The sequence below is a fragment of the Panthera uncia genome (assembly GCF_023721935.1).
Source record: "Panthera uncia isolate 11264 chromosome D3 unlocalized genomic scaffold, Puncia_PCG_1.0 HiC_scaffold_8, whole genome shotgun sequence".
Taxonomy (NCBI): domain Eukaryota; kingdom Metazoa; phylum Chordata; class Mammalia; order Carnivora; family Felidae; genus Panthera; species Panthera uncia.
Window position 1 is genome coordinate 60,268,147 of NW_026057586.1, and position 22,482 is coordinate 60,290,628.

At 39.9% G+C, this 22,482-nt stretch overlaps 1 protein-coding gene across 1 annotated transcript in view; it reads left to right on the forward strand.

Annotated features, from left to right (window-relative positions):
- The window catches only part of PIEZO2 (piezo type mechanosensitive ion channel component 2), a 471,937-nt gene that overhangs the window by 208,840 nt on the left and 240,615 nt on the right, over window positions 1–22,482 (forward strand). The window contains 1 exon segment of the mRNA XM_049620442.1: window positions 12,306–12,348. Coding sequence (XP_049476399.1) covers window positions 12,306–12,348 — 43 coding nt within the window.

Here is a 22,482-nt window from a genome sequence, read left to right on the forward strand (position 1 = left end):
GAATACTTTGAATGAATACCTTACTTTTACCTGTTTTCACAGGTATTATTAAATAACGACTGGATTTTATTACCGTATTAACCCAAAGATAATAGGTGACATTTAACAGCAAAGATAACTTAAATAATTACAGAATGAATCATTTAGAAATATACAGTGTTCTCAGGAATAAGGTAATCTTGAAATAAAAATTTTTAAATGTATGACAATGAGAGGAGGTTTTTCTACATACATTAAATGTTTTATGACATGATAAAATTTATATCAACTGTATTGAAAATGAAGAACTACAAGCTACCCAGCACTCCATATAATAAATAGGTATTATGGACTTTTGTCTGCACTTTATAGTTGACCCATGCTCAGAGGAAACAACTCAATTGCTGCTATTGCAATTTTAAGCTACATATGCTTCATCAGTTTTTCTTTTTCATAAAATTTCCAGCTATCAAAATGTCCGCCAGTGTTTATTCTGTTTTTACAAGTGAACATCAGTCTTTGGCATACGCTTCTGGCAATGGGAAGTTTGTAGTTAGCGTAAAGAAAGCCACAAACCATACAAAGGAACTGTAATGTTATAAAAGACGCCCAAAGGCACATAAAAGTGAAAATCCTCATCCTACGAAACTAAGCATCCTCCACTGAGATGCTTGCCAGTGTTCTATAAATACTGGCAAATAAGAAACCTGAAATAACTCTGTGTTCTTCTTCCTTCTCTCAGAAGAATACTATAAGTGCATTTTTAGTGGAGAAAATACAGTTGTGTTATAAAAGACCTCATGGGTCAACTTTGCGTTTCATTGTTCCGCCACCTACCTTGCACGTGTGGCATACCCCTGGGACCAGTAGCGCAGGAAGTGACAAGATCTCTCGCACACAATTCATGTTCTCACGTGTATCTTTCAGGGACAGCCTCATAAACACCAACCTGAAAACTTTTATAAGCTTGGTAAGCTCTTTGTGAAGTGCTTAAGTGTAAACGAATAAAGTTATTTATTGGTTTAACCTAAAGACACATTCTGCGCCTTTCCCCTGCGATAATGTTAGGAGAGTTTTGGCAAACGTGCGCTAAAAGGAAAAGTATGTACAACATGATATCGTGAAACCAACCACAAAACACAGTGATGTACCAAATTAAGAAGAGAAATGCTGACGTTAATTGCTCTACATTTTAATGTATGCCTTTGTTGAAATCTGTGTGTGTGTGTGTGTGTGTGTGTGTGTGTGTGTGTGTGTAAGGAGAAATTGGGCTGTGGTTATTCCATGCAATTAAGGTTCTCAGGCTCCTCGGTGCCGCCTGCATTGCGACATCGTATGGTGAAATGCTAGCCAAGAGCCTTATAATGTAGCGGCTACCAACTGTCTACATTTGTCTGGATTTGTGTGAAGATGCTGCTGATCGCATTGTAGAGACGCCTTGACTAACCTGAGGACCCAAAGTGAGTATACCAGCATCATAGCTGACCGTGCAGGTATTGGAGAAGGGATTCAAGGCTAAAGTTATTTTACTGCTGGAGCTGAGTTACTGCGATCGGCCCTGCTGAAATTTCAGATACTTCGTCTTTGGTTTTGAGAGGAAACCAACACCCCAAAATGGAGAGAAGTTAGCTTCGGTGGTGCCGTCTGGTCAACGTATACAAAATAGCAGACTAGTTTAAGAAAGGAGACAAGCTGTGTGTCATTGACTCTGACATGTAAAATTTTATATTTGAGGCCTAGAAAATAAGGGCATGTGAATTAAATATTAATTTATGAAGATGTGACATATACAGACCCAAGATTTCTAGGCTCCTGAAGCCTTTTTTTAAGGTGACTCTAACTTGGTCTCCTGCTACAACTCAGGCCTTACCTCTGATGAGCTGCTCTTGAATTTTCACAATGTTGTGACCTACCGTGTTCCCTAAAGCTGAACACCCTCAGGGGTGGATAGCAGACTGTGAATTTTAACAGTTAGCACTTTCTAGTGATTTTCCACTCATTAATTGATTAGATCTTATCTCCTTAAATTTTTATGTCAAGCCATATCATGAAGTTCCTGTAAGAATGAGCAGGATGGGGTGCGTAAGTGGTTCAGTCGGTTAGGCGTCTGACTCTGGCTCAGGTCATGATCTCATGACTTGTGAGTTCAAGCTGCACATCGGGCTCTGTGCTGACAGCTCAGAGCCTGGAGCCTGCTTCGGATTCTGTGTCTCCCTCTCTCTCTGCTTCCCCGCCCCCCCACTCATGCTCTGTTTCTCTCTCCTTCCAAAATAAATAAACACTAAAAAAATTAAAAAAAAAAGAATGGGCAGACTGGAATTTTATGAGAGCATCTAAGAGTTTCAGGCTAACTAGGGAACTGACACATTATTTTATTTTTAAAGTCAATTTCAGAGCATATCACGAGACCAATTCAGAGGTAGCCCTTCATTCTAAGCTTTCCACAATGAAGGTGGTTCTTCATAGTAAAGAACATGGCCGGATCCTTAAGTATCTTCTCATTTGTCTAAAACAGATGGCTTTATTTGTGTAATTTCAGTGTTCTACATAATATCACTCCCTGAAGAAAGTAACCTATATATGGATGTGTAGTGTCTGCAGTTCTTGAAGGAGGCAATCAACCAGGATGCTTTTTTGTGCATCCATCGCTTACATTTCCTGCTTCCTTCCTTCTTTAAAGAGTGCTGTCCGAACTGCCCGGCATCCTGCGTGGCCTCTACTGCAGACACAGTCCACGGATTCTCCCTCGTCTGTCTCCTGTGGTCTCAGAGTCCTCTGCCTGCTCAGAGCCTTCTCTCCTGGCTACCTTGGAATCTGGCAGTGTCCTTCCTGTCTGTGTCTTCATCCTCGCTTTAGTTTATTAGGACCTCCATACAGCTTAACCTGAAGGAGCCACGTTGTCCATGACCTGGCTCCTCCCACCCCCTTCTCACCCCTCCCCACCTCAAAAAGGCCTGGCTTTTATTTATTTTTTTTTAATTTAATATTTTATTTTTTAAAATTTACATCCAAATTAGCATAGAGTGCAACAATGATTTCAGGAGTAGATTCCTTAATGCCCCTTACCCATTTAGCCCATTCCCCCCTCCCACAACCCCTCCAGCAACCCTCTGTTTGTTCTCCATATTTGTGAGTCTCTTATGTTTTGTCCCCCTCCCTGTTTTTATATTATTTTTGTTTCCCTTCCCTTATGGTCATCTGTTTTGTCTCTTAAAGTCCTCATTTGAGTGAAGTCATATGATATTTGTCTTTCTCTGACTAGTTTCACTTAGCATAATACCCTCTAGTTCCATCCACGTAGTTGCAAATGGCAAGATTTCATTCTTTCTGATTGCTGAGTAATACTCCACTGTATACATATATCACATCTTCTTTATCCATTCATCCATCGATGGACATTTGGGCTCTTTCCGTACTTTGGCTACTGTTGCTAGTGCTGCTATAAACATGGGTGTGTGTGTGTCCCTTTGAAACAGCACACCTGTATCCCGTGGATAAATGCCTAGTAGTGCCATTGCTGGGTCGTAGGGTAGTTCTATTTTTAGTTTTTTGAGGAACCTCCATACTGTTTTCCAGAGTGGCTGCACCAGCTTGCATTCCCAAAAAAAAGCCTGGCTTTTAAAAGAAGTCTGCCCTCACCACCTCCACTTCCTGACCATCCATGTAGTTCTCAATCACTCCTTTTCTGCACGATCTTTTCTGTAATTCTACTGAGACTTTGCTACACACGTTACCTGTCTTCTCCAACAGCTAAAAATATGTGAATGCCCTCTTATCAAAATTGGTCCCTCTACTACATTTGATTCCCTCTTCCCCTTCTTTTCACATTCATTTAACTTTTTTTTTTCTTAACTGGATCATCTTTCTGAAACTGCTCTTTAAAAATTAATTAATTTCCCCCAATCGCCATCCCTGATGATCTTATGTCTCTAAACACTCTTGCTGAAGAAGCAGCAAAAATAATTTGGCATCATGGAAACCTGGATTTGAATGAATGGGACATCACATCAGCTACGATTTCAATTAGGTTATATAAAGATTCTGAGTCTCATTATCTCATCAATTTCTATTAAAATTTAAGTTTTAGGGGCGCCTGGGTGGCTGAGTCAGTTAAGCGTCCGACTTTGGCTCAGTTCATGATCTCGCGGTTTGTGAGTTCAAGCCCCGCATCAGGCTCTGTGCTGACAGCGTGGAGCCTGGAGCCTGCTTCAGATTCTGTGTCTCCGTCTCTCTCTGCCCCTCCCCCAAGTGTGCTCTGTCTCTCTCTGTCTACCAAAAATACATAAAATGTAAAAAAACATTTTTTTAAGTTTTAAAGTCATATAGTATCCTACCTTGCAAAATAGTGAATTTAAACATTTTATAATCATTGCATGTTTAGGCTATTTGTAGTTCTCAGGATGGGTAATTACCAAGTATTTTCAGATCCTAAGTGTTCTATAACTTTTCCCTGATAAGGACTATGTGCCCGAAAAGACACTGGGCCAAGAGGGTTGGGTCCCTTCCCTCTTGTCAATCACTTTCCACACATGTGAACGTGCACACACATGCATACACACACAAACACTCCTGGTGTCAATTGTTTCTGAGGGTTGGAGTGGATGTGGAAAGATCTAGAAGGCAGGAAGGGCAGGGAAGGGCAGGGTGATGGTGACAATGACAGGGCCAGCAATCTGGCCTCCTCAGAGGCATTCTGTGCAGGGAAGGCACACTACCACTTCCTGTTCTGTATGGATCTGTGTTTCTGAACCAGGAGGAGTATGGTGGGAAGAGAATGGAACATGTTTTTACCTTCTGAAGGGCCGAGTGGTTTGTTTGGTTTCCATGGGAAACAGATGCACAGAACACTACATGCTGAGTTTCACAATTCAGTTCAGTTGACCTACTTGTGAAAGTTCCTCTTAGATCCTTGAAAATAGATTTACTCTTTGTGTGTGTGTGTGTGTGTGTGTGTGTGTGTGTGTGTGTGCATGTGAGTTCCCTGGAAGTTGGTAGAAGAGACATCACAGGCTGCCAATCAGATCCAATCTTTTTTTTAAAAAAAGATTTTATTTTTTTTTAAGTAATCTCTACACCCAACGTGGGGCTCAAATCCACGACCCCGAGATCAAGAATCACATGCTCCCCTGACTGAGCCAGCCAGGCACCCTAGAGCCAATCTTAAACCAGAAATTTTGTGCTCAACAATTCATTTTAAAAATCCATTCTTTGATGAGGGGATTCATTATTTAGGAGGTACATTTCATTTTAGAGTACTTTGAAGATCGTTTCTCAAAAGAAAATCTTTCACGTGTTGTAACAGCCTCCATTCATAGAGGAGAGTGGCATATTTGTGAATAGACTTGTTGACTAATAGCCTAGTCTGAATAGGCTAGTCTTAGTCTCCACAAAGAATGAATACGGGTAATGGATTTTGTCGCATACTGACCAGTCAGCTCAGATGACAGCATGAAACATGTATGGTGCTCCTTCAAAACCTCCTGGACATGAGATATTTGGATACAAAAACACAAATGTAATATTTGTTCCTACTTACTGAGGCAACAAACTTTCAAATTGAGAGACTGAAAAAGCTAAAATGATAGAAATTAATAATGCAAACAGTCATCAATTCTATTCAGGAAAATAAAATGATTAGGTATTCAACATTTTAGTCTAAAAAGCAAATTATTTCCTGCAGACATACTATATTTGGGATTATGAACCCTAATATATAAAGTGTTGTTATAAATCAATTGGATAAAAGACAAACATCTAATAGGCAAATGGACAATGAGCGTGAATAAGCGATTCATAATAGAAAATATTAAAATCTTAAAAAACTAGGAAAATTTATTGAATTTCATTACTAATTACAAAAATGTAAGTTAAAATGCTTTATAGAAGGTAAAAGGAATTCAGTCAGTTACATGTATCTGAATAAAATTTGGGGGTAAATTTTTGATTAATATTATCAAATATACACATGTATATATAATATATGTATATACTTTAATATGCAGTATATATATATACAATGTATATTAATACATGTTAATGTATATGCATAGATCATGATACATTAACTCTTTTAGGAATTTATCTTAAGTATTAATTGAACAAATGTTTAAGATATATGTAAAAAGGTATTTAACACATGCTTATGGTATTAGCAAAAATATAGATATAGTTTACATATTAATAAGGACTTACTTTTTTTGAAAAATTATAGAATACTATATGGGCAATAAAATGATTACATGCCTACATTTATTGACATGGAAAAGCTATATTACATATTACTAAGTGATTAAAGCAGGTTTCAAAATAGGATGACCCTTAGTTTATATGTGCAGGTATGAATGTGAGAGTCTTAGCATGGGGGTGGGTGTTAATGCAAAAATAAAAGATTATAAGTATTTTCATGTTTTGTGATGATCTGCGGTTGGTTGACCCTTTAATGACAACACAGGTTTGAACTGTGCGGGTCCACATATACATGGATGTTTTTTGGTAAATGCAGTACAATACTGTAAATGTATTTTCTCTTCCTTGCGATTTTCTTAATAACATTTTCTTTTCTCTAGCTTACTTTATTGTAAGAACACAACATAGAACACAGGTAACATACAAAATAGGTGTTAATGTCATCAGTAAGGGTTCTGGTCAGTAATAGGTTATTAGTAGCTAGGTTACTGGGAAGTCAAAAGTTATATGTGGATTTTCAAATGCACGTGGGTCAGCACCCCTAACCCGCACATTGTTCAAGGGCCAACTATATATTATTTTACAAATAAGGGAAAAAATAAAGTCGCTTATTTTGAAAAACATACTGTTGATGATGTGTTCTATATATGCCACCATATTGTTCGTGAGAATTATGAATTCTGACCCTTACCACTCATGAGTGATCATCTCTAGATGATGGAAAATTTAAGACCTATTATGGGGGTGCCTGGGTGGCTCAGTCAGTTGAGTGTCCGACTTTGGCTCAGGTCATGATCTCACGGCTCGTGGGTTCGAGCCCCGCATCGGGCTCTCTGCTGACTGCTCAGAGCCTGGAGCCTGCTTCAGATTCTGTCTCCCTCTCTCTCTGCCCCTCCCCTGCTCTCACTCTGTCTCTCCCCCTCTCTTAAAAATAAATTTCTTTTAAATTAAAAAAAAAGACTTATTACGAAAAGAACTGACAAAGGGTAAGTGTAATGAAAACCAAAGTATGCAACTAAATGACACTTACTGTGTACATAAAGTGGTGTGTCATCTATTTACACGACAGAGCAGGACATGATGGGCATTACAAGAGTATTAAGTGGAGGGGAAAATGATATTTTAGAAAATACATGTCATTTAATATGAAAATTATTAAATAAGGGATGGTGAAGAATTTTTTTTCTTTATCTTTTACAATGACTTTTAACCAATTAATAGCAAATCTCATCTGGGAGTTAGGATGCCGAAAATTTGACGGATCTCTCACCATGTAACCCAGAGTGCTACAGGCATGCTCAGTGGCTGGGAAAATTGCATTACTTGGGTTCATATCATTCATCATAACAGCCATTTCTGTGGTTTAAGAGGTTTTTAGCTACAGTTCAACCCAAGAGCATCTTCATATTTGCAAAGTGAACTGTCACTGCTGGCCAACTGAGAAGAATCTATTTTTCTCCTAGAATTTCACATTATGTTCAACGTTAGATGCATGGTACAATCTTGACTTGTGGCATAGATGTGAACATCTCTCAGGAGTTAAAAATAACATAAATGAAGCTTCCACCAGAAAACTTGTAAGCGGTCTAATTTCCTGGTATTTGTGTTTGATCACGGAATTCTGTGCCAGGCCACACGTTCAGCTGCCTGGCGGCCCCTGCGATATATAAAAAGTACTTCCATTTTTATAGGAATGTGCTGGCAAACATCTACCACTTCTATGAATTATTAGTCCTTTTCTGCTAATTATTTTGGAAAAAAAAAAAAAAAGCAGAGGTGTAGGTCCAAGTTCAAGTGGCTCTCAACATCTGAGACATACTTGGGCTAAAACTGTTCAGTTGGAAGAAAATCTCTGCCCCATATGGCCACCAGGTCTACCAGTGCATTACGAAGCCTGTAGGAAAAATCATGTTACTTTCTTTTTGTATTGGAAATTGAGCAACAGATTGAAAGAATGACTGATAAAAGTAATCGCTGAGGAAACATAATAAAGCGAGTGACCAGTTTATGACAGAAGGACATAAATTGACGTCTATGAAAAACAGAAAATTACAAACTGAAAGGGACCTGTTGGACACCCTGGAACTTGAATGGCTGGTTTCAAACAACAGGCCCAGCCCTGCGATTTTACACTACTACTAATAAACAAATTTGAAGAAGTCAAAATTAATCGACCCCGTCCCATCATCTTCAGGTTACATTTTGGCGTGTGGCCTTCTGTCTATGTATATTTGTATAAATCGCACTCCTAGGGGTCATGCTGAGTGCTAAACAGAATTAACATAGTTTTGGAAACTCACAGGTCCTAGATGAAAGATCATACGGGAAGGTGTTTGATGATATATCTTCTACTGGAGGCTCTCACATGCTTCTGAAATTAATAACCAGACACAGAAAACTTTGTAAAATTAAAAAATTGTTTTGAATTCCATATTGAGGCCAGATCAGGGTGAGAGACAAATGATAGCAAGGAGAGTAAGGAAAGGAAGGTGAAGAAGGATGGAAAGGCAAGAAGACAGGATGACAAAGCAATTAGTAAAGAAGTTCAGAACGTTGACTCTGTGGCCCCAAATCTAGATTTCCCTGCCTCCTGGGCCAGGGAGCCCCAGCAGAACCCACCCATTTGGCTTGGGGAAGATGGTTCCCAAGAAAAGAAGTTTCCATAACTTCTTTCTCTTATGGAAAGAACGGGAACTTGGATCTTCAGATGCCAATTCGAAAATGGGGGTGAGAGGGAGAGAGAGAATGGATTGTGTTTTGTTTCTTCTGTAAAGGAGCGATGGTTGATTCATTTCTTCAAGGAGGAAATGTCCTGCACTTCTCTGCATGGTGGTGCCCCCCTTGAAGAGTCTGTGCTGCAGGATGCTACAGGGCATTTTGTTAACCTTGGGCACACACAGCATAGATTCGGGAACTTGCTGTACAGACTGAATGGCCTTGAGTCTTGGTTTGTTTGCAGCTTCTGGACGCTGTCATACCCCATTCCAGACTTCAGTTCTGCTGTTGGATGTTGGTGCTATCAAGGGCGATTTTTAGAACTAAAGAATCCTAATTCATTATTTCTGACTCCATCTACAATCAGAAAGGAAAAATGCCCCTAGGCTTTGTATCTGATATTCTACGCCATATATTTTTCTTTTTGTTGTTGCTGTCCTTTGCTTTCCCTTGAAGAATGGAACATGTTTTAGACTTCTCCATATTATAAATCTCATTTGAAAAGTGTTGAATCGAGGAAGTCTGCCAGCTACTTTTGTTTTCCCTACTTTTCTCTCTCCCTGTTGGACCGCTCCAGCAAAGGAGAATAATATTACCTTACCATGTAAAACATGGTTAATGGCTTTAAAAGAATTCCCCAACAACTGAATAATGAGCTGCCAAAAATATTCCTGGTGCCAGAGGGATCTGGATATGTCTGTTTCATTTATTGTGTGTTTCTCATTTCATCATGACTAAGTGCTCACAAAAGACATAAAAACCCAAACCTCCAGGGTATGTGGTGTTGGAGGGCAGAAACCGTATTTTAATATATTCGGTCGTATAACGAACACAGTAAGATGATTAGTAGAGTATCCACAGCAAACAATGATGAATGCCAGTTGTAGGTAAGATGCTCAAAGTATCAATTAAGTTAGTATCTAGCCACTAGAAGGAAGTCGTTTTTCAACCATCTCTATTGTGCTTGGTTGAGTGGCTGAAGAAAACTTATTCCAAGGAGTGCTGGGAGTCTTGCACCAAAAATTTTTATCTTGTTCTACTTATTTGAGTGAGTTTACTAAGAAATGTGAAGAGGGAACCTATTTCTTTCTTTTTTAAGTTTATTTTTTGGGGGGAGGGAGGGGCAGAGAGAGAGGGAGACACAGAATCCGAAGCAGGCTCCAGACTCTGAGCTGTCAACACAGAGCCCGACATGGGGCTTGAACTCACGGACTGCGAGATCCTGACCTGAGCCAAAGATGGACACTTAACTCACTGAGCCACCCAGGTGCCCCTGGAACCTATTTCTTAACTAAAGTTTCATGTTTTAAGAGCCTGATAATAGATAATAGAGCCTGATAATAGATAATAGATCTATTAAAAAGGGGAGTTTTCTTAAAAATGTATTTAAAAAATGAGTTTAGGGATGCACGCAGCAGATCTGGGCAAAAAAATGAAAATATAGAAAAAAATGTAAAGGTGCTTTGTTTCTCACCGGAAGCAAGTCAACGAGAATAGTGTCCGGACCCTCTCATGAATCCCTTCAGCCTCCCCTAGACCCTTGCCACTCGGTCTGAGCTCAGACTGTCTGGTTCTCACTTGGCAGGAGACTCTTAATCTCTCCCACTTCTCTGTTTGGGCCAGGCTGTTGCCAGCTGTCTTTGAATACAATGTGGTTTCTGACTCAGGTTCTGTTATGTTTTGCCAGGGTCTTAATTGCTAGTATCTCAGGGGCAGGATAATTGTCTTCCAAGAATTCCTGAGATAGGGATTTTGAATTGCCTGTGACTCACAGGACAGATGACATTCATATGGGCCCGCTCCCCTGGATGAGGAGCCATGGACATTCCTGGGCTGGTTAACTAAAATTCCACGACTCCTACTTTTACTCCGCAAAGCATACTGGAATTCAATTGGATAAGAGTGACTTCACCCAAAGAGATAAGCCTGAATCTGCTTTAAATCTTTGTGTGTGTGTGTGTGTGTGTGCATGTGTGCTCATAATTCATAACAAAAATGTAGTCCTTTATTATGTAGAATACTTGTTTAAAATGCTTCGTCATAACCAAGTATATGAACCGAAGGCAAACATCATATTCATGCTCTCTTGGGACTCAGTCTTCAGAGAGGGTCCAGGGAAACCACTGTATAATCCCCTGCCTTTCCAGGAAGCCTAACCCTAGGAGATGCTGAGTTGCCACCAGACAGTAAAGCATCTGAAGCCGAATTCTCCAGAAAGAGATACAGCACCATCGTAGTTCACTGTGACTTGGGGGAAAACAAACAGGGTAGACTTTATCTGCCTCTGGAGACCCAGTGCTGAATCTCCCGTTTCCTGTTTGCAGAAATCAGTTGTACAGAAGGGCAGTGATTATCTGCTGTGATTAACAAGCTAATGCAAAGCATAAGTCACGAATTTAGGGCTAAGTGAGTGAGTGCTGAACTCAAAATGTATTTGCCACTGACTCATGTAAATTGTCAAACCATGAGTTAGTACAAACCCTGAACTTCTATTAATGCAGTTTTTTTTTTTTCAACGTTTTTTATTTATTTTTGGGACAGAGAGAGACAGAGCATGAACGGGGGAGGGGCAGAGAGAGAGGGAGACACAGAATCGGGAACAGGCTCCAGGCTCCGAGCCATCAGCCCAGAGCCTGACGCGGGGCTCGAACCCACGGACCGCGAGATCGTGACCTGGCTGAAGTCGGACGCTTAACCGACTGCGCCACCCAGGCGCCCCAATGCAGTTTTTATTAAAGTGGTCTTTGATAAAAAACAAAAATTTAGCACTCTTCTGTCTATCAGGTTCTCAGGAAATTATTATACCTATAAGGTAGGGAAGAATTATTACATGAAAAATATTATAGAAAATCTTTTTTTAAAGCCCAGCTGTTCTTTTATGGATTTGGATATACTACTCTTTAAATCATGTCACTGGAAACAGTATGTTTTGCATGCAAGAGACTTCTGATTTGAATGTTTAGCTTTAAAAAGAAAGAACTGTTCATCCTTGTGCTTCAACACTGGTGAGATAAAGGCCTGGTGTTTAATGAGTTAGACCTTGAGGGCGCCATCTTGCTTTCCATGTGCTACATGAAATTAAAAGTTGAATTTTAGAGACTACAACTTACAAGATGCTGTTGCGTTAATTTAGACAGGAGAGGTTTACTCCTGTTATTCTGATGCATTCGGACTCTTAGAGTGTGATTTTGTGGCCTACAGTATAACCAGAGGAAAGGGAGGTAGAGCTTTGTCACTTGTTCGTTGTGTGGAATGTTCTCTAAAAGGGCCATTTGGGGACTGGCGGTGGGAACAATGCGTTTGAGGGAAAACTCATCCCATGTAACTGTAAAGCCAAGTATCTACCAGGGTATGCAAAAAGAGGACAAAACTAACTGCATGCTTGAGGTACATCAGTTAATTATGTTCTTTCGTCTCGTTTACAGGCTCAACATGGGAAAAGACATTTCGGCAGATTGGCTTTGAAAGGTAAGCAGCATTTAGCATGGCTTCACTTTTCGGTTCTCCTGTCCTATTTCACTCTAAGTAATTTACTGATGATAGATCAGTGGTCTCGTCACCACTGCTGTGGGGACTCTATGCCCATGAGGAAGTCATCATTTTGCCCCCAGAGCCTCTGTTTCCTTGTAAAGTAGCCCTTTGAATGATAAAATCCCTGCCAGCCTGCAGGGTGAACATGGAGATCAGATGGAGGAATTTATGTGAAAATGTCTCTTAAATCAGGAAACAGCATCAAACGTGAGTTGTCTAAATGGAGAATTATGGGAAGTCGTTTGCTCTTTTCTAGCTTTATCACCGCTCCTGTCCCATTAGTTGTACAGTTTTAGCACAAAGAAATGTACATTGATATTGACACCTTTCCAATCATCACAATTGTTAGATCTTAGTCGCTGCAAGTTAGAAGCTGAGATCATGTCTCTCCTAGCTAAAAGCACTCCCACACCAGCATCTCCGCAAAAGAAAACAAAATGGACTTATTATACCATCAAAGTAGAGGTAGGGTTAATAAGGTTGCTAACCAACCTGCCTTGGAACTGAGGGGCAGCTTGTGTGACAGACGTCTCTCATTTGGTGTCTATTATGGAGCTTCCCAGGTCGGTACAACTTATTGGAATAGAGGAAAGTGACTTTATTTTATTTTTTACTCTAAAAGCAGATTTTGACTAGTTCTTTTTATCACATTGGAAATGTGTTTTTAGGTGTATTAATCAAGCTGCCAGAATGCTTAGAGAAATAATAAAATACTTTAAAATGCATTTCTCCGTTAGCAAGAGACAATAAGAATAGCTCCTCGCCAGGCTAACTATGGTGGCATTTCCCGTATCATTTGTTATTTGATTCAGAGATTTATTTCTCTCTCCACTTAAACTTCCACCAAAAATCAGCACCATCGCTGTTGGTCTCCCCGTAAATCTTTGTAGTTTATTCTGAAGGTTATTGCACGAGGTTGGCTTGAGATAGGCAAATATCATGGGCCAACTTAAAACAGAGAATGGAAAATCCTATCATTCTTTCATTTTGTGTGAAGTCTTTTCCCAAAGTATCTTTCTTTCTCTTGATTCTTCTTTCATGTTAATGACAAACACCAAACATAAGCAAAGGGGTGAAAATAATAAATTGAAAGTCATTATCCAGTTTCAGTGGGAAGCTGGATACTTCTTTTGTCTGTTTTCTTTTTCTTGTCTATTTTAGGGAAAACCTCGGACATCGTGTCATTTTTTCCCTACATAAGTTGAGGATACATCTCTGAAAAAAAAAAATGGGTGTTTTCTTCCAGAATCATAATACCATCATACCAAATGCAAATAACAATAAGTCCATGGCGGGAAGCCTGGGTGACTCAGTTGGTTAATTGACTTCCGGCTCGGGTCATGATCTTGGGATTCATGAGTTCTAGCCCCGAATTGGGCTCTGCACTGACAGCACAGAGCCTGCTTGGGATTCTCTGTCTCCTCTCTCTCTGCTCCTCCCCAGCTCATACTCTCTCTCTGTCTTTCAAAAATAAATAAACTTAAAAAAAAAAGCCCTTGGTATCAACGCTTCCATTTCCTGATGATCTCAAAAATGCCATCTTAAAGATACTGGTTTGAATCAGGGTGCTATTGAAGCACACACATTCCTGTTTGTTGTTACATCACAGACAACAATTCCCTACCAACTTCATTTTGTTTTCTTCATGTCATTGACTTATCAAGAAACTAGGTCAGTTGTCTTGAAGAATGTCTCACGTTCTGGATTTGTCTGTTTGTGGGATTGTGTCTCTATTCATTCTATTTCATGTCAATTCAGCATGTTCCCTTTCACTCACTGGGAACAACTTCACCTTGGCTTTTTGTCCTTTTGACACAGGACCATCAGTCTTTTATAGTTTCCATGTTCCTAGTACAGTTCTATGTACAACCCCATCCGGTATTCCGGACCTGGAGTCACGCATTCTTCCAAGGAGCCCTACTTTCTTTGTGGAGAGTGGTATTTTGAAATCACAATCTAAATACTTGGGATGCCCATCATTTCTAGACCATCATTGTTTCCGGGCAGTTTATTCAATACATGTTAGAGGTAGAAAATACTTTTTTTTAATTAAAAAAATACCCTAAATTCATACATTATTTTATTTTTCACTGAAAAATAAAGTTTTGTTTGGTTCTTAACAAAACTTATTTCATTTTAATGTATATATGTATAATATATAGTATATATAAAATATTATATAAAATAATTTAAAAATAATACACTAATATTACAATTCATACTAAGAATGTTAAATGAAGTCTTTAAAACTTGCATTGTCTTGGGGTGCCTGGGCAGTTTAGTCGATTAAATGTCCAACTCTTGATTTTGGCTCAGGTCATGATCTCAGGATTGTGAGATCCAGCTCTGGCTTGGACTCTGTGTTGGGCATGGAGTCTGATTAAGATTCTCTCTCTCTCTCCCTCTCCCTCTCTGTCTTTCCCCCCACCCTGCTCGTGCTCATGCTCTCTCCCTCTCTCCAAAAAAACAAAAATATAAAATAAATACATTAAATTAATTAATTAATTAATTAAATTTTCATTGTCTTAACTCTGTATTACATTAAGGATGTGCAATCAAAGAATGAAAAGTAAAAGTAAAGTTGCTTAAGGTTTTTTTCTATGTGATTGTAGTCTAACTTTTTATATATAACTTGGCTCATTTGTTTCAGAACCTTTTTAATGTCAATGGATTTTTAACATTTCATTTTTGAATACATCGCATGTATATACCTCCATGTACCAATTATATTGTTTTTATATGTATAACATGTTTGCAGAGAAATGTCACATGCATCTTCTTCCCGTGCCCCACGCCTTCCTCCTTCTACAATTACCATGTTTATTAGCTTTTGGTTTAACCTTTTGGTGTTTATTTTCACACGTGCAAGCCAGTCCTCGTGTGTATCTGTATCCTTGCCCTATCTTGCATGAAGAGTGGCATATTATACCCATTATTCTACACTTTGAGAGTATATTGTGGAGATCATTCCCCATCAGTGTCGATAGGTATCCATCACTCCATGAACCTGCCGGTGGCACTCCTTTGTGTGGATGAGCCAGCACAAAGGATGAGACTGGGATCTTATCCAGTATCAAGCTTTACTAATCATTTCAGGGATTCAAATGACCAAAGGACACTGGTAATGTAAGGAGAAATCCAGGATAGCCCATGTGACTCCTCAGGTCCTTTTTCATACCGGCTCTATCCCCTTTGACCCAGAGTGATAGTTGAGGTTTCTAATGAGATTTGTAAGCCCCTCATGTAGGAGGAAGCATTTGATTTTGCAACATGTCTAGTTTTATGCCTAAGAAATGTAACCTTCTCCAAAGAGTCATAACTCATCCATCTATGGATTGAAGATTTGTTTATTGTAACATCTTGAACCAGGGCTTTCCTGCTTGACACATTCCATTGATGAGGACTCTCTTCCTAGCGAAAGAAAAACTAATTAATTAGTCTGTTTGCCCGGTGATCTAGTTAATATGTTTACACAGAACCTAAACCAGGTCACTTACCTTCTTCCCTCAACCCCAGTATCTCCTTCGTATTCAGGGGAAAATGGATCACAAGCAACTTGCTTCAACTCTTTCTTTGCCAGTACTCTGTGGGTGGACCTTCAGGCTATTTCCAGTCTTTTGCTCTTCCAAAAGAACTCTGTAATGAATAACCCTGTGCACACTTGTGCTTTTGCCAGATTATCTTAGGGATTAGATTCCCAAGGACAATCAAAGGGTAAATTTATATGGAATTTTGCTAATTTTGCCAAGTTTCACTCTCTCGACTTTTGACAGTTTGCACTCCCACTAGCAATGCAGAAGAGTAATTATTTCCCCAGTGCCTCATCAACAGAACATGCTGTCAAACTTGAGATTTTTGCCAGTCTGATAGGTGAGAAATGGCATCTCACTGCCCATTTAATTTGCATTTATCCTGCATCATTTTCCCATAAGAGTAAAGAACAGGTTAAGATCTTTGCTGTCAACTAAATGAAGCAAGAGCACTTTGGGCAAGAGCTTCTTCTCAGATGATTAAGGATTCACTGATCAACAGGATTTGGCAGTCGAAACATTTTCTGTGTGTTTCTGTCATACACATTTGTATGACCTTAACCTTTCCCTCCTTACTTGAATAATGATCTAAAGAAACAGCTACTGTGTACCAAGCACTATGTTAAATAATTTCTAGTCCATATAGCAACCACACAGACCAGAGATTGGCAAATGGTTACTATAAAGGACACATAGTAAATATTGCAGATTTTACAGGCCATACAGTTTCTGTTACCTCTCAATTTTGCCTTCTAGCAGAAAGCATCCGCAGACAGTGATTATGGCTATATTCCAATAATACTTTATTTACAAAAACAGGCAACTGGCCATTATTTATTGACACCCATCCCCCCACCATAGACTGTGGTTGCCATCTCACAGGTAAAGAAACTCAAGAAATCCAGTAATTACCCATATAGTCATGGCCATTGACTTGCATTAGTACTCACCTATATTCATTTCCAGGTTTTCCTGGTTCCAAGGATGAAGATTTTTACACCAAAACACCCTAAATTCTTCATTATAGGTCTCTTTTGTGTTGTGTTGTTTTATTTTTCATGTCCTTATAGCTCTGGGGATATAATCTCCAGTCACCATCTTATTGGATATTCTTATCTGAATAAAACTAGACAGTATAAAGTTCATCCTGCAATGCCTCCCTAAAATTGTTATACTTCCAAACAAATGTGCAGATAAAAATATTGTTAAGGAATATATCAAACGCGATACTTTATTGTTTAACGTGTAATCTCAGCTGGGTGATCATCCTGATCTTTAGATGTCACCTTAAAATGTCATCTTGTGTTTTCCTATGTTATCCTATGTTTTCTCATTTATGCACAGGGAGTATTCTCTGCATTGCAGGAAGCATTTAAAAATTTTTTTAATGTTTTATTTATTCTTGAGAGAGAGAGAGAGTGCGAGCTGTGGAGGGGCAGAGAGAGAGGGAGACACAGAATCTGAAGCAGGCTCTGAGCTGTGAGCACAGAGCCCGACACAGGGCTTGAACTCATGAACCCTGAGATCATGACCTGAGCCGAAGTTGGACGCTTTACTGACTGAGCCACCCAGGCACCCCGCATCAAGCATTTTAAAATATAGAACAAATATTGATTTTGGAGGTTATTGTGCATTTACAGTTGCAAAGACTGTCGAGCAGTGCTGTTAAATGTGGCTGTGCTTTTCTCTTCTGGAGTTTAACCTCTTCTTTCTCTTAAAGGTAATTCCAATTATATCTTAAATGAAGCGATCTGGTTCTTTAGAGAAATTGTGTAGAGATATTGATCTTTTCATCTCTGTGTCCTTTGAAGTTTGTCCATCAATCTATTTGCTAGCAGATTATTTTAAAGTGGCCACATCTAAAGAAAAAAAGTGACTAAGTCAGCTAAAGCTTCAAAGTTTTCTCCAAGAATAAGAAAGCAAAGACGCCCTTTGTTGTACATTTTGTAACCGAAAGCAAGACCTAAGGGATCTGCCCTGCCTGCTCTCCTTGCAGGAACACTTGCCTGTGAGATGGTGTTTAGCCATTTCCTTTCTGGAATCTGTGTGATTATATACATTATCTCAGAGTAAATACACATCGTCACAGTTTATGCGGTTGAATTCGTGACAATGTGTATTTTCACCTTGCAGACAACCACATTGCCCCTCTGTGGAGGATATCAGGAGTTAATTTTAGGATTTCAGCATAGGAGTGTGTTGTAATGTACAAAAGGTATAGGTTCATATGTCTTGGATCTGACCTTCGTTACGGCCTTCTCAGCCCTGCAACAAAATTGATATTTGCATAACAAAAGCAGACATAGGGTTTTTTGTTGTTATTATAAAAAAAAAAAAATCTGTGCCTAACAGTTTGACTTCAATCTGAAGCTCAGCTTCCTGTGCAGATCGTCTAAATTAATGATTGTAAATGTTTCCAAATCACAGTCCTTCATTAATCTCTGTTCAAGTGATGCATATGGGTGGGGCTTTGGAAATTCACTGATACTCCACATGTTCTAAGCAAATGTTTCAGCTAGGGAATGGCCCACATTTTCAGGGGCTTACTCCAACAAATGTTTCTTTCTCACTCAGGCAAAGTCTAATGAGGAGGCCAGATTGATCTAGAGGGCAGCTTGCCTTGTACGTGGCCTGCCATTCTCCGGCTTCAATCTTGGGGCACTTATGCCTCAACAGGACGCTTCTGAGTTTGCTTAAGCTTGGAAGGAGAGCTTGCAGCAATGCATACTGGCCCTTAAATGTTTCCACCTGGAAGTGGCATTTGTCACTGTGACTCACAGTTTGGGGCCCAAAGAGAATCACCTTGCTAATAATTTAGGGGAAAGAAGAGGTGTCACCGTGACAGAGGTAGAAGGCACTCGTAATATCTGTCACAATAAGCTCTGAGCAAGGTCTGAAATGGCTTTCTCTTTCCAAAGCTGCACTTTTCATCTGAGCAAAAAAAAAAAAAAAAAAAAAAGAAAAAAAAAGAAACTTTTTTAGCAAGTAAATAGGTTCCTGCAGAGTAACATGCCAAAAGAAATAAAAGTTCCTACTTTCTGGGAAGTCTTATTGCTGCCTATTTTAAAATAACAATCTTGTACTGATATTCCACCCTTTTTTTTTTCACTTAAAAAGCAGAGAGCCTATTCTTAATGAATCTGTATAATCAGCACGGTCCCTCAAATTAGATTATTAGTAACAGTATTGCATGTGACTTTGTTTGATGCTCTACTTGAATTGTGGAATGAAGTATCTTTCCCCTTCAAAGATTATTTTCAAATATAAATCACCCTAAAAGAGCCTGCTGTGATGAAACACAAATATTCCAAGGATTTTTTTTTTTTTTTGCCAATGTAGACATAATTCAAAGAACATGGCTTTGTCTTCGGGGGGTTCACCAGCCTCCTACCAGCTGCCTGTCTGTTGTCAGGCTCCTCCCTCGCATCTAGCCCGTGAAGACCATCTACCCACCATTCTAATTTTAAATATTATTGTTTTTGCAAAACCTTTCCTGATGGCTTCCTCCCAGGGCCCCACCTCTTCCATCATACCTCATGCATTCTTCTACTCTGCCCTATTAGTACCATACCTTATTGGATGAAATGTGGGCATAGTTGATCAATTACCTCATATGGTGTATACATGGACACTTTGTATTGAACCTTACTTCCTGTGTCTCTCTCCCTTTGGACCTTGAAGTCTGTGAGTGTGTGAAAGATGGAACTGCCTTGATACCCTGGTGCCCAGGACACTCTCGCAGTGTGCTAGCTCAGCAGACGCGTGTTGCGTGTTGCGTGTTGAGTACAGAACTGAGTCCTCTGTGGCGAGGAGCTCAGGGGTTGGGTGGAGAGGGACTGTACAAGAGTGCGCTTCTTAGGAGGCAGGAAGGCAGGGTCCCAGTGTCTCCTTTTTCCTGCACTGTGGTGGCCTGTAGGAGGAGCCTGCAGCCGGAGCCAGCTCATCCCTGAGAGCATCGGGAGGAGGATGTGGCTTTATTCTCTGTGTCAGTGTGAGCAATTACTTAATTCGCTGACCTTCGTATTAACACGGAGCATCCCGAGTCTCTCTTCTCGAACTACTGAGTCTCATGCGCCGGGTTTGGCACCCGCTGCCTCCCAGCATAGAATTCCCTCTGATAGGACTGAGAGTTCCACCAAGGCAGGAGCTGTGTCTGTCTTGTTAACCGAGACACCTGGCACCTAACTCACTTCGTGAAGTGGTTGGATAAAGGAAGATAGGAGTGAGGACCTGATTCTGGCAACAGAACCAGGGGAGGGCTTAGCAGACTCTTTGTACCGCGTTTCATTGGCTTTCCCCCATTCCTGCCTCTGGTGCCTTTCAGGACACTCACGGTTGTTTGTGCCCAGCCCCCACCTCCTCCCAGAACCTTCCCCTTGCCCCACTGAGCACCACCCTCAGGGTCCTCTCCTGTCCTCTCAACCCCTCCTGCTCTTCTGTTAGAACAAAGCCACCAGCTATGTTCATAATCTTATATGTACTTATCAGTGCATATCAGGTCAGACTAGACCTATCCTTCTGAGGGCAGGACCTCTGTCTCACCATCTTATGGCCTTTAGTGCTGGCCCACACATTGGCAAATACAGGCATTTAATAAGTGTTCGATAAATGGCCTTGCAAATAAATATTAGTATGGCATTTCTCTGTTGGCCCAGCCCCATGGAATCTGCTTGTCCTGATAAATTTTAGTTTCTTTTGGCTTTGGAGAATTAACTGATTCCTTGAGAAATTTAAGGCAAATTTTCAAATTCTTTTCAATCCTCCCGCTTTATGTGTAACTCACTAGCTGTGCTATTGAAATTAATGCTGTTTCTGCAGATAATGCTCTATAAAATGTGGAAAATAATGGAAAGGTGCACTCCAGTGATGGATCTATGATGTGCTTTTCCATATGAAAACTTGCATCCAAGAAATGTGATGGTTAAGGGAAATCAATTTTGACAGAAACAAAGATATCAATGTCTAGAGTCACTATTTATGTTTCTTAATTGTTTAAGGTCATAAGTCTGTGGGATAAAATGGATGATTTTGAATACCTATTCACTTAGATCAAGACAAGTATTTCCTTATATTGCCTTTCAGAGAAGCCTACAGAAAGGAAAACACATTAAATTCAAATCACAGCATTGTTATAGTCTTGTTGTCTATGGAGTAAATCAAGGGAAATCATAGCTGGGCTTTAGCAATGTGTTTTCACACTCACAGCATTTAAGCCAATGGTATTTTTGCATATAGATGTAGGTGCACAATAGATGTTTCTCAATTAAATGATTTGCCCTGTTTTGGTTTTCTGAAAGATGAGCTACTAAGTTCTTGAATTCCTTTAGACCCCATGTAAATATTCCTGGAAGCTTTAGCAAGCTGTTTTGAAATTACTATCTAAAATATTTGTCAAAGTAATTTATTAATGTTTTTTATTTATTTGGAGAGAGAGAGAAAAAGCAAGAGTTGGGGAGAGGCAGAAAGAGGGAGAGAGAGAATCCCAAGTGAGCTCTGCGCTGTCTGCACAGAGCCCTACACGGGGCTCAGTCTCACGAACCATGAGATCATGACCTGAGCCAAAATCAAGAAGCTGGACGCTTAACCAACTGAGCCACATAGGCACCCTGCCAAAGTCATTTATACGCAGGAAATGACTAGATGAAAAAGATGTGTCTGTATTTTGGTATTTAAAATTAAGCCCAACATATGCATTTATTCATTTATTTGACAATTTGAACATTTTCAAACCTCTGCTTTATGCCCACCTCTGGGATAGATTTGGGTTTTCAGAGGAACGTGACAGGGTAAGGGAGTTAGATTTTTCAAAGACCTATCGAATGGTGGCCTGTCTGAGAAGCACTTTGCATATCTGATTTATTGAATTCTTACAACATTCAGGAGTTGGATTCTACTGACTTATGCTAGGCTAGCTAACAACCTCATATCCCAGTGACTTACAAGACCAGGGGTTTATTTCTTGCTCATATTAGGTGTTGGTTTCAGAGGCTGTGGACCAACTGTGGCTCTTCTCCAAAAACCTTTTTCATTCTGGGATCCAGGCTGAAACCAAGCCTTCATTTGGCACATGCCCTTCTTGTGGCTGAGGAAAATAGCTATGGCCAAGGCAAGCGGTGGCTCTTCCAGTGTTTGCCCAAATGGGAGATGAGCCACTTCCGCTTACTTTTAGTTGCTCAGGCAGGTCCCGTGGCCAAGTGACAGTCTGTAGGCAAAGCAGCACACTCCTCCTGCAGAGGTGCACTATAAGTCACACAGGAATGGTCAGGAGTATATACTACTGTTTCAGGAAAGGAGAGTGTCCCGTTGGAAGAAGTTATATAATCTACCAGAGTATGCCACCCGCATTTAGTAAATGAGCAAAGCAACATCAGAGTGGTTAAGTAATTTGCTCAAGACCACACAGCTAGTGAGTGTCAAAGACAAGATATGAACTCACTTTTATGTGACTCTACCTTCGGGACTTCACAGTCTACCGTGCCAGCATTTATGATGCTTCATGCTGACAAGCATTGGTTGAACACACATTATTCTTGCTATGCTG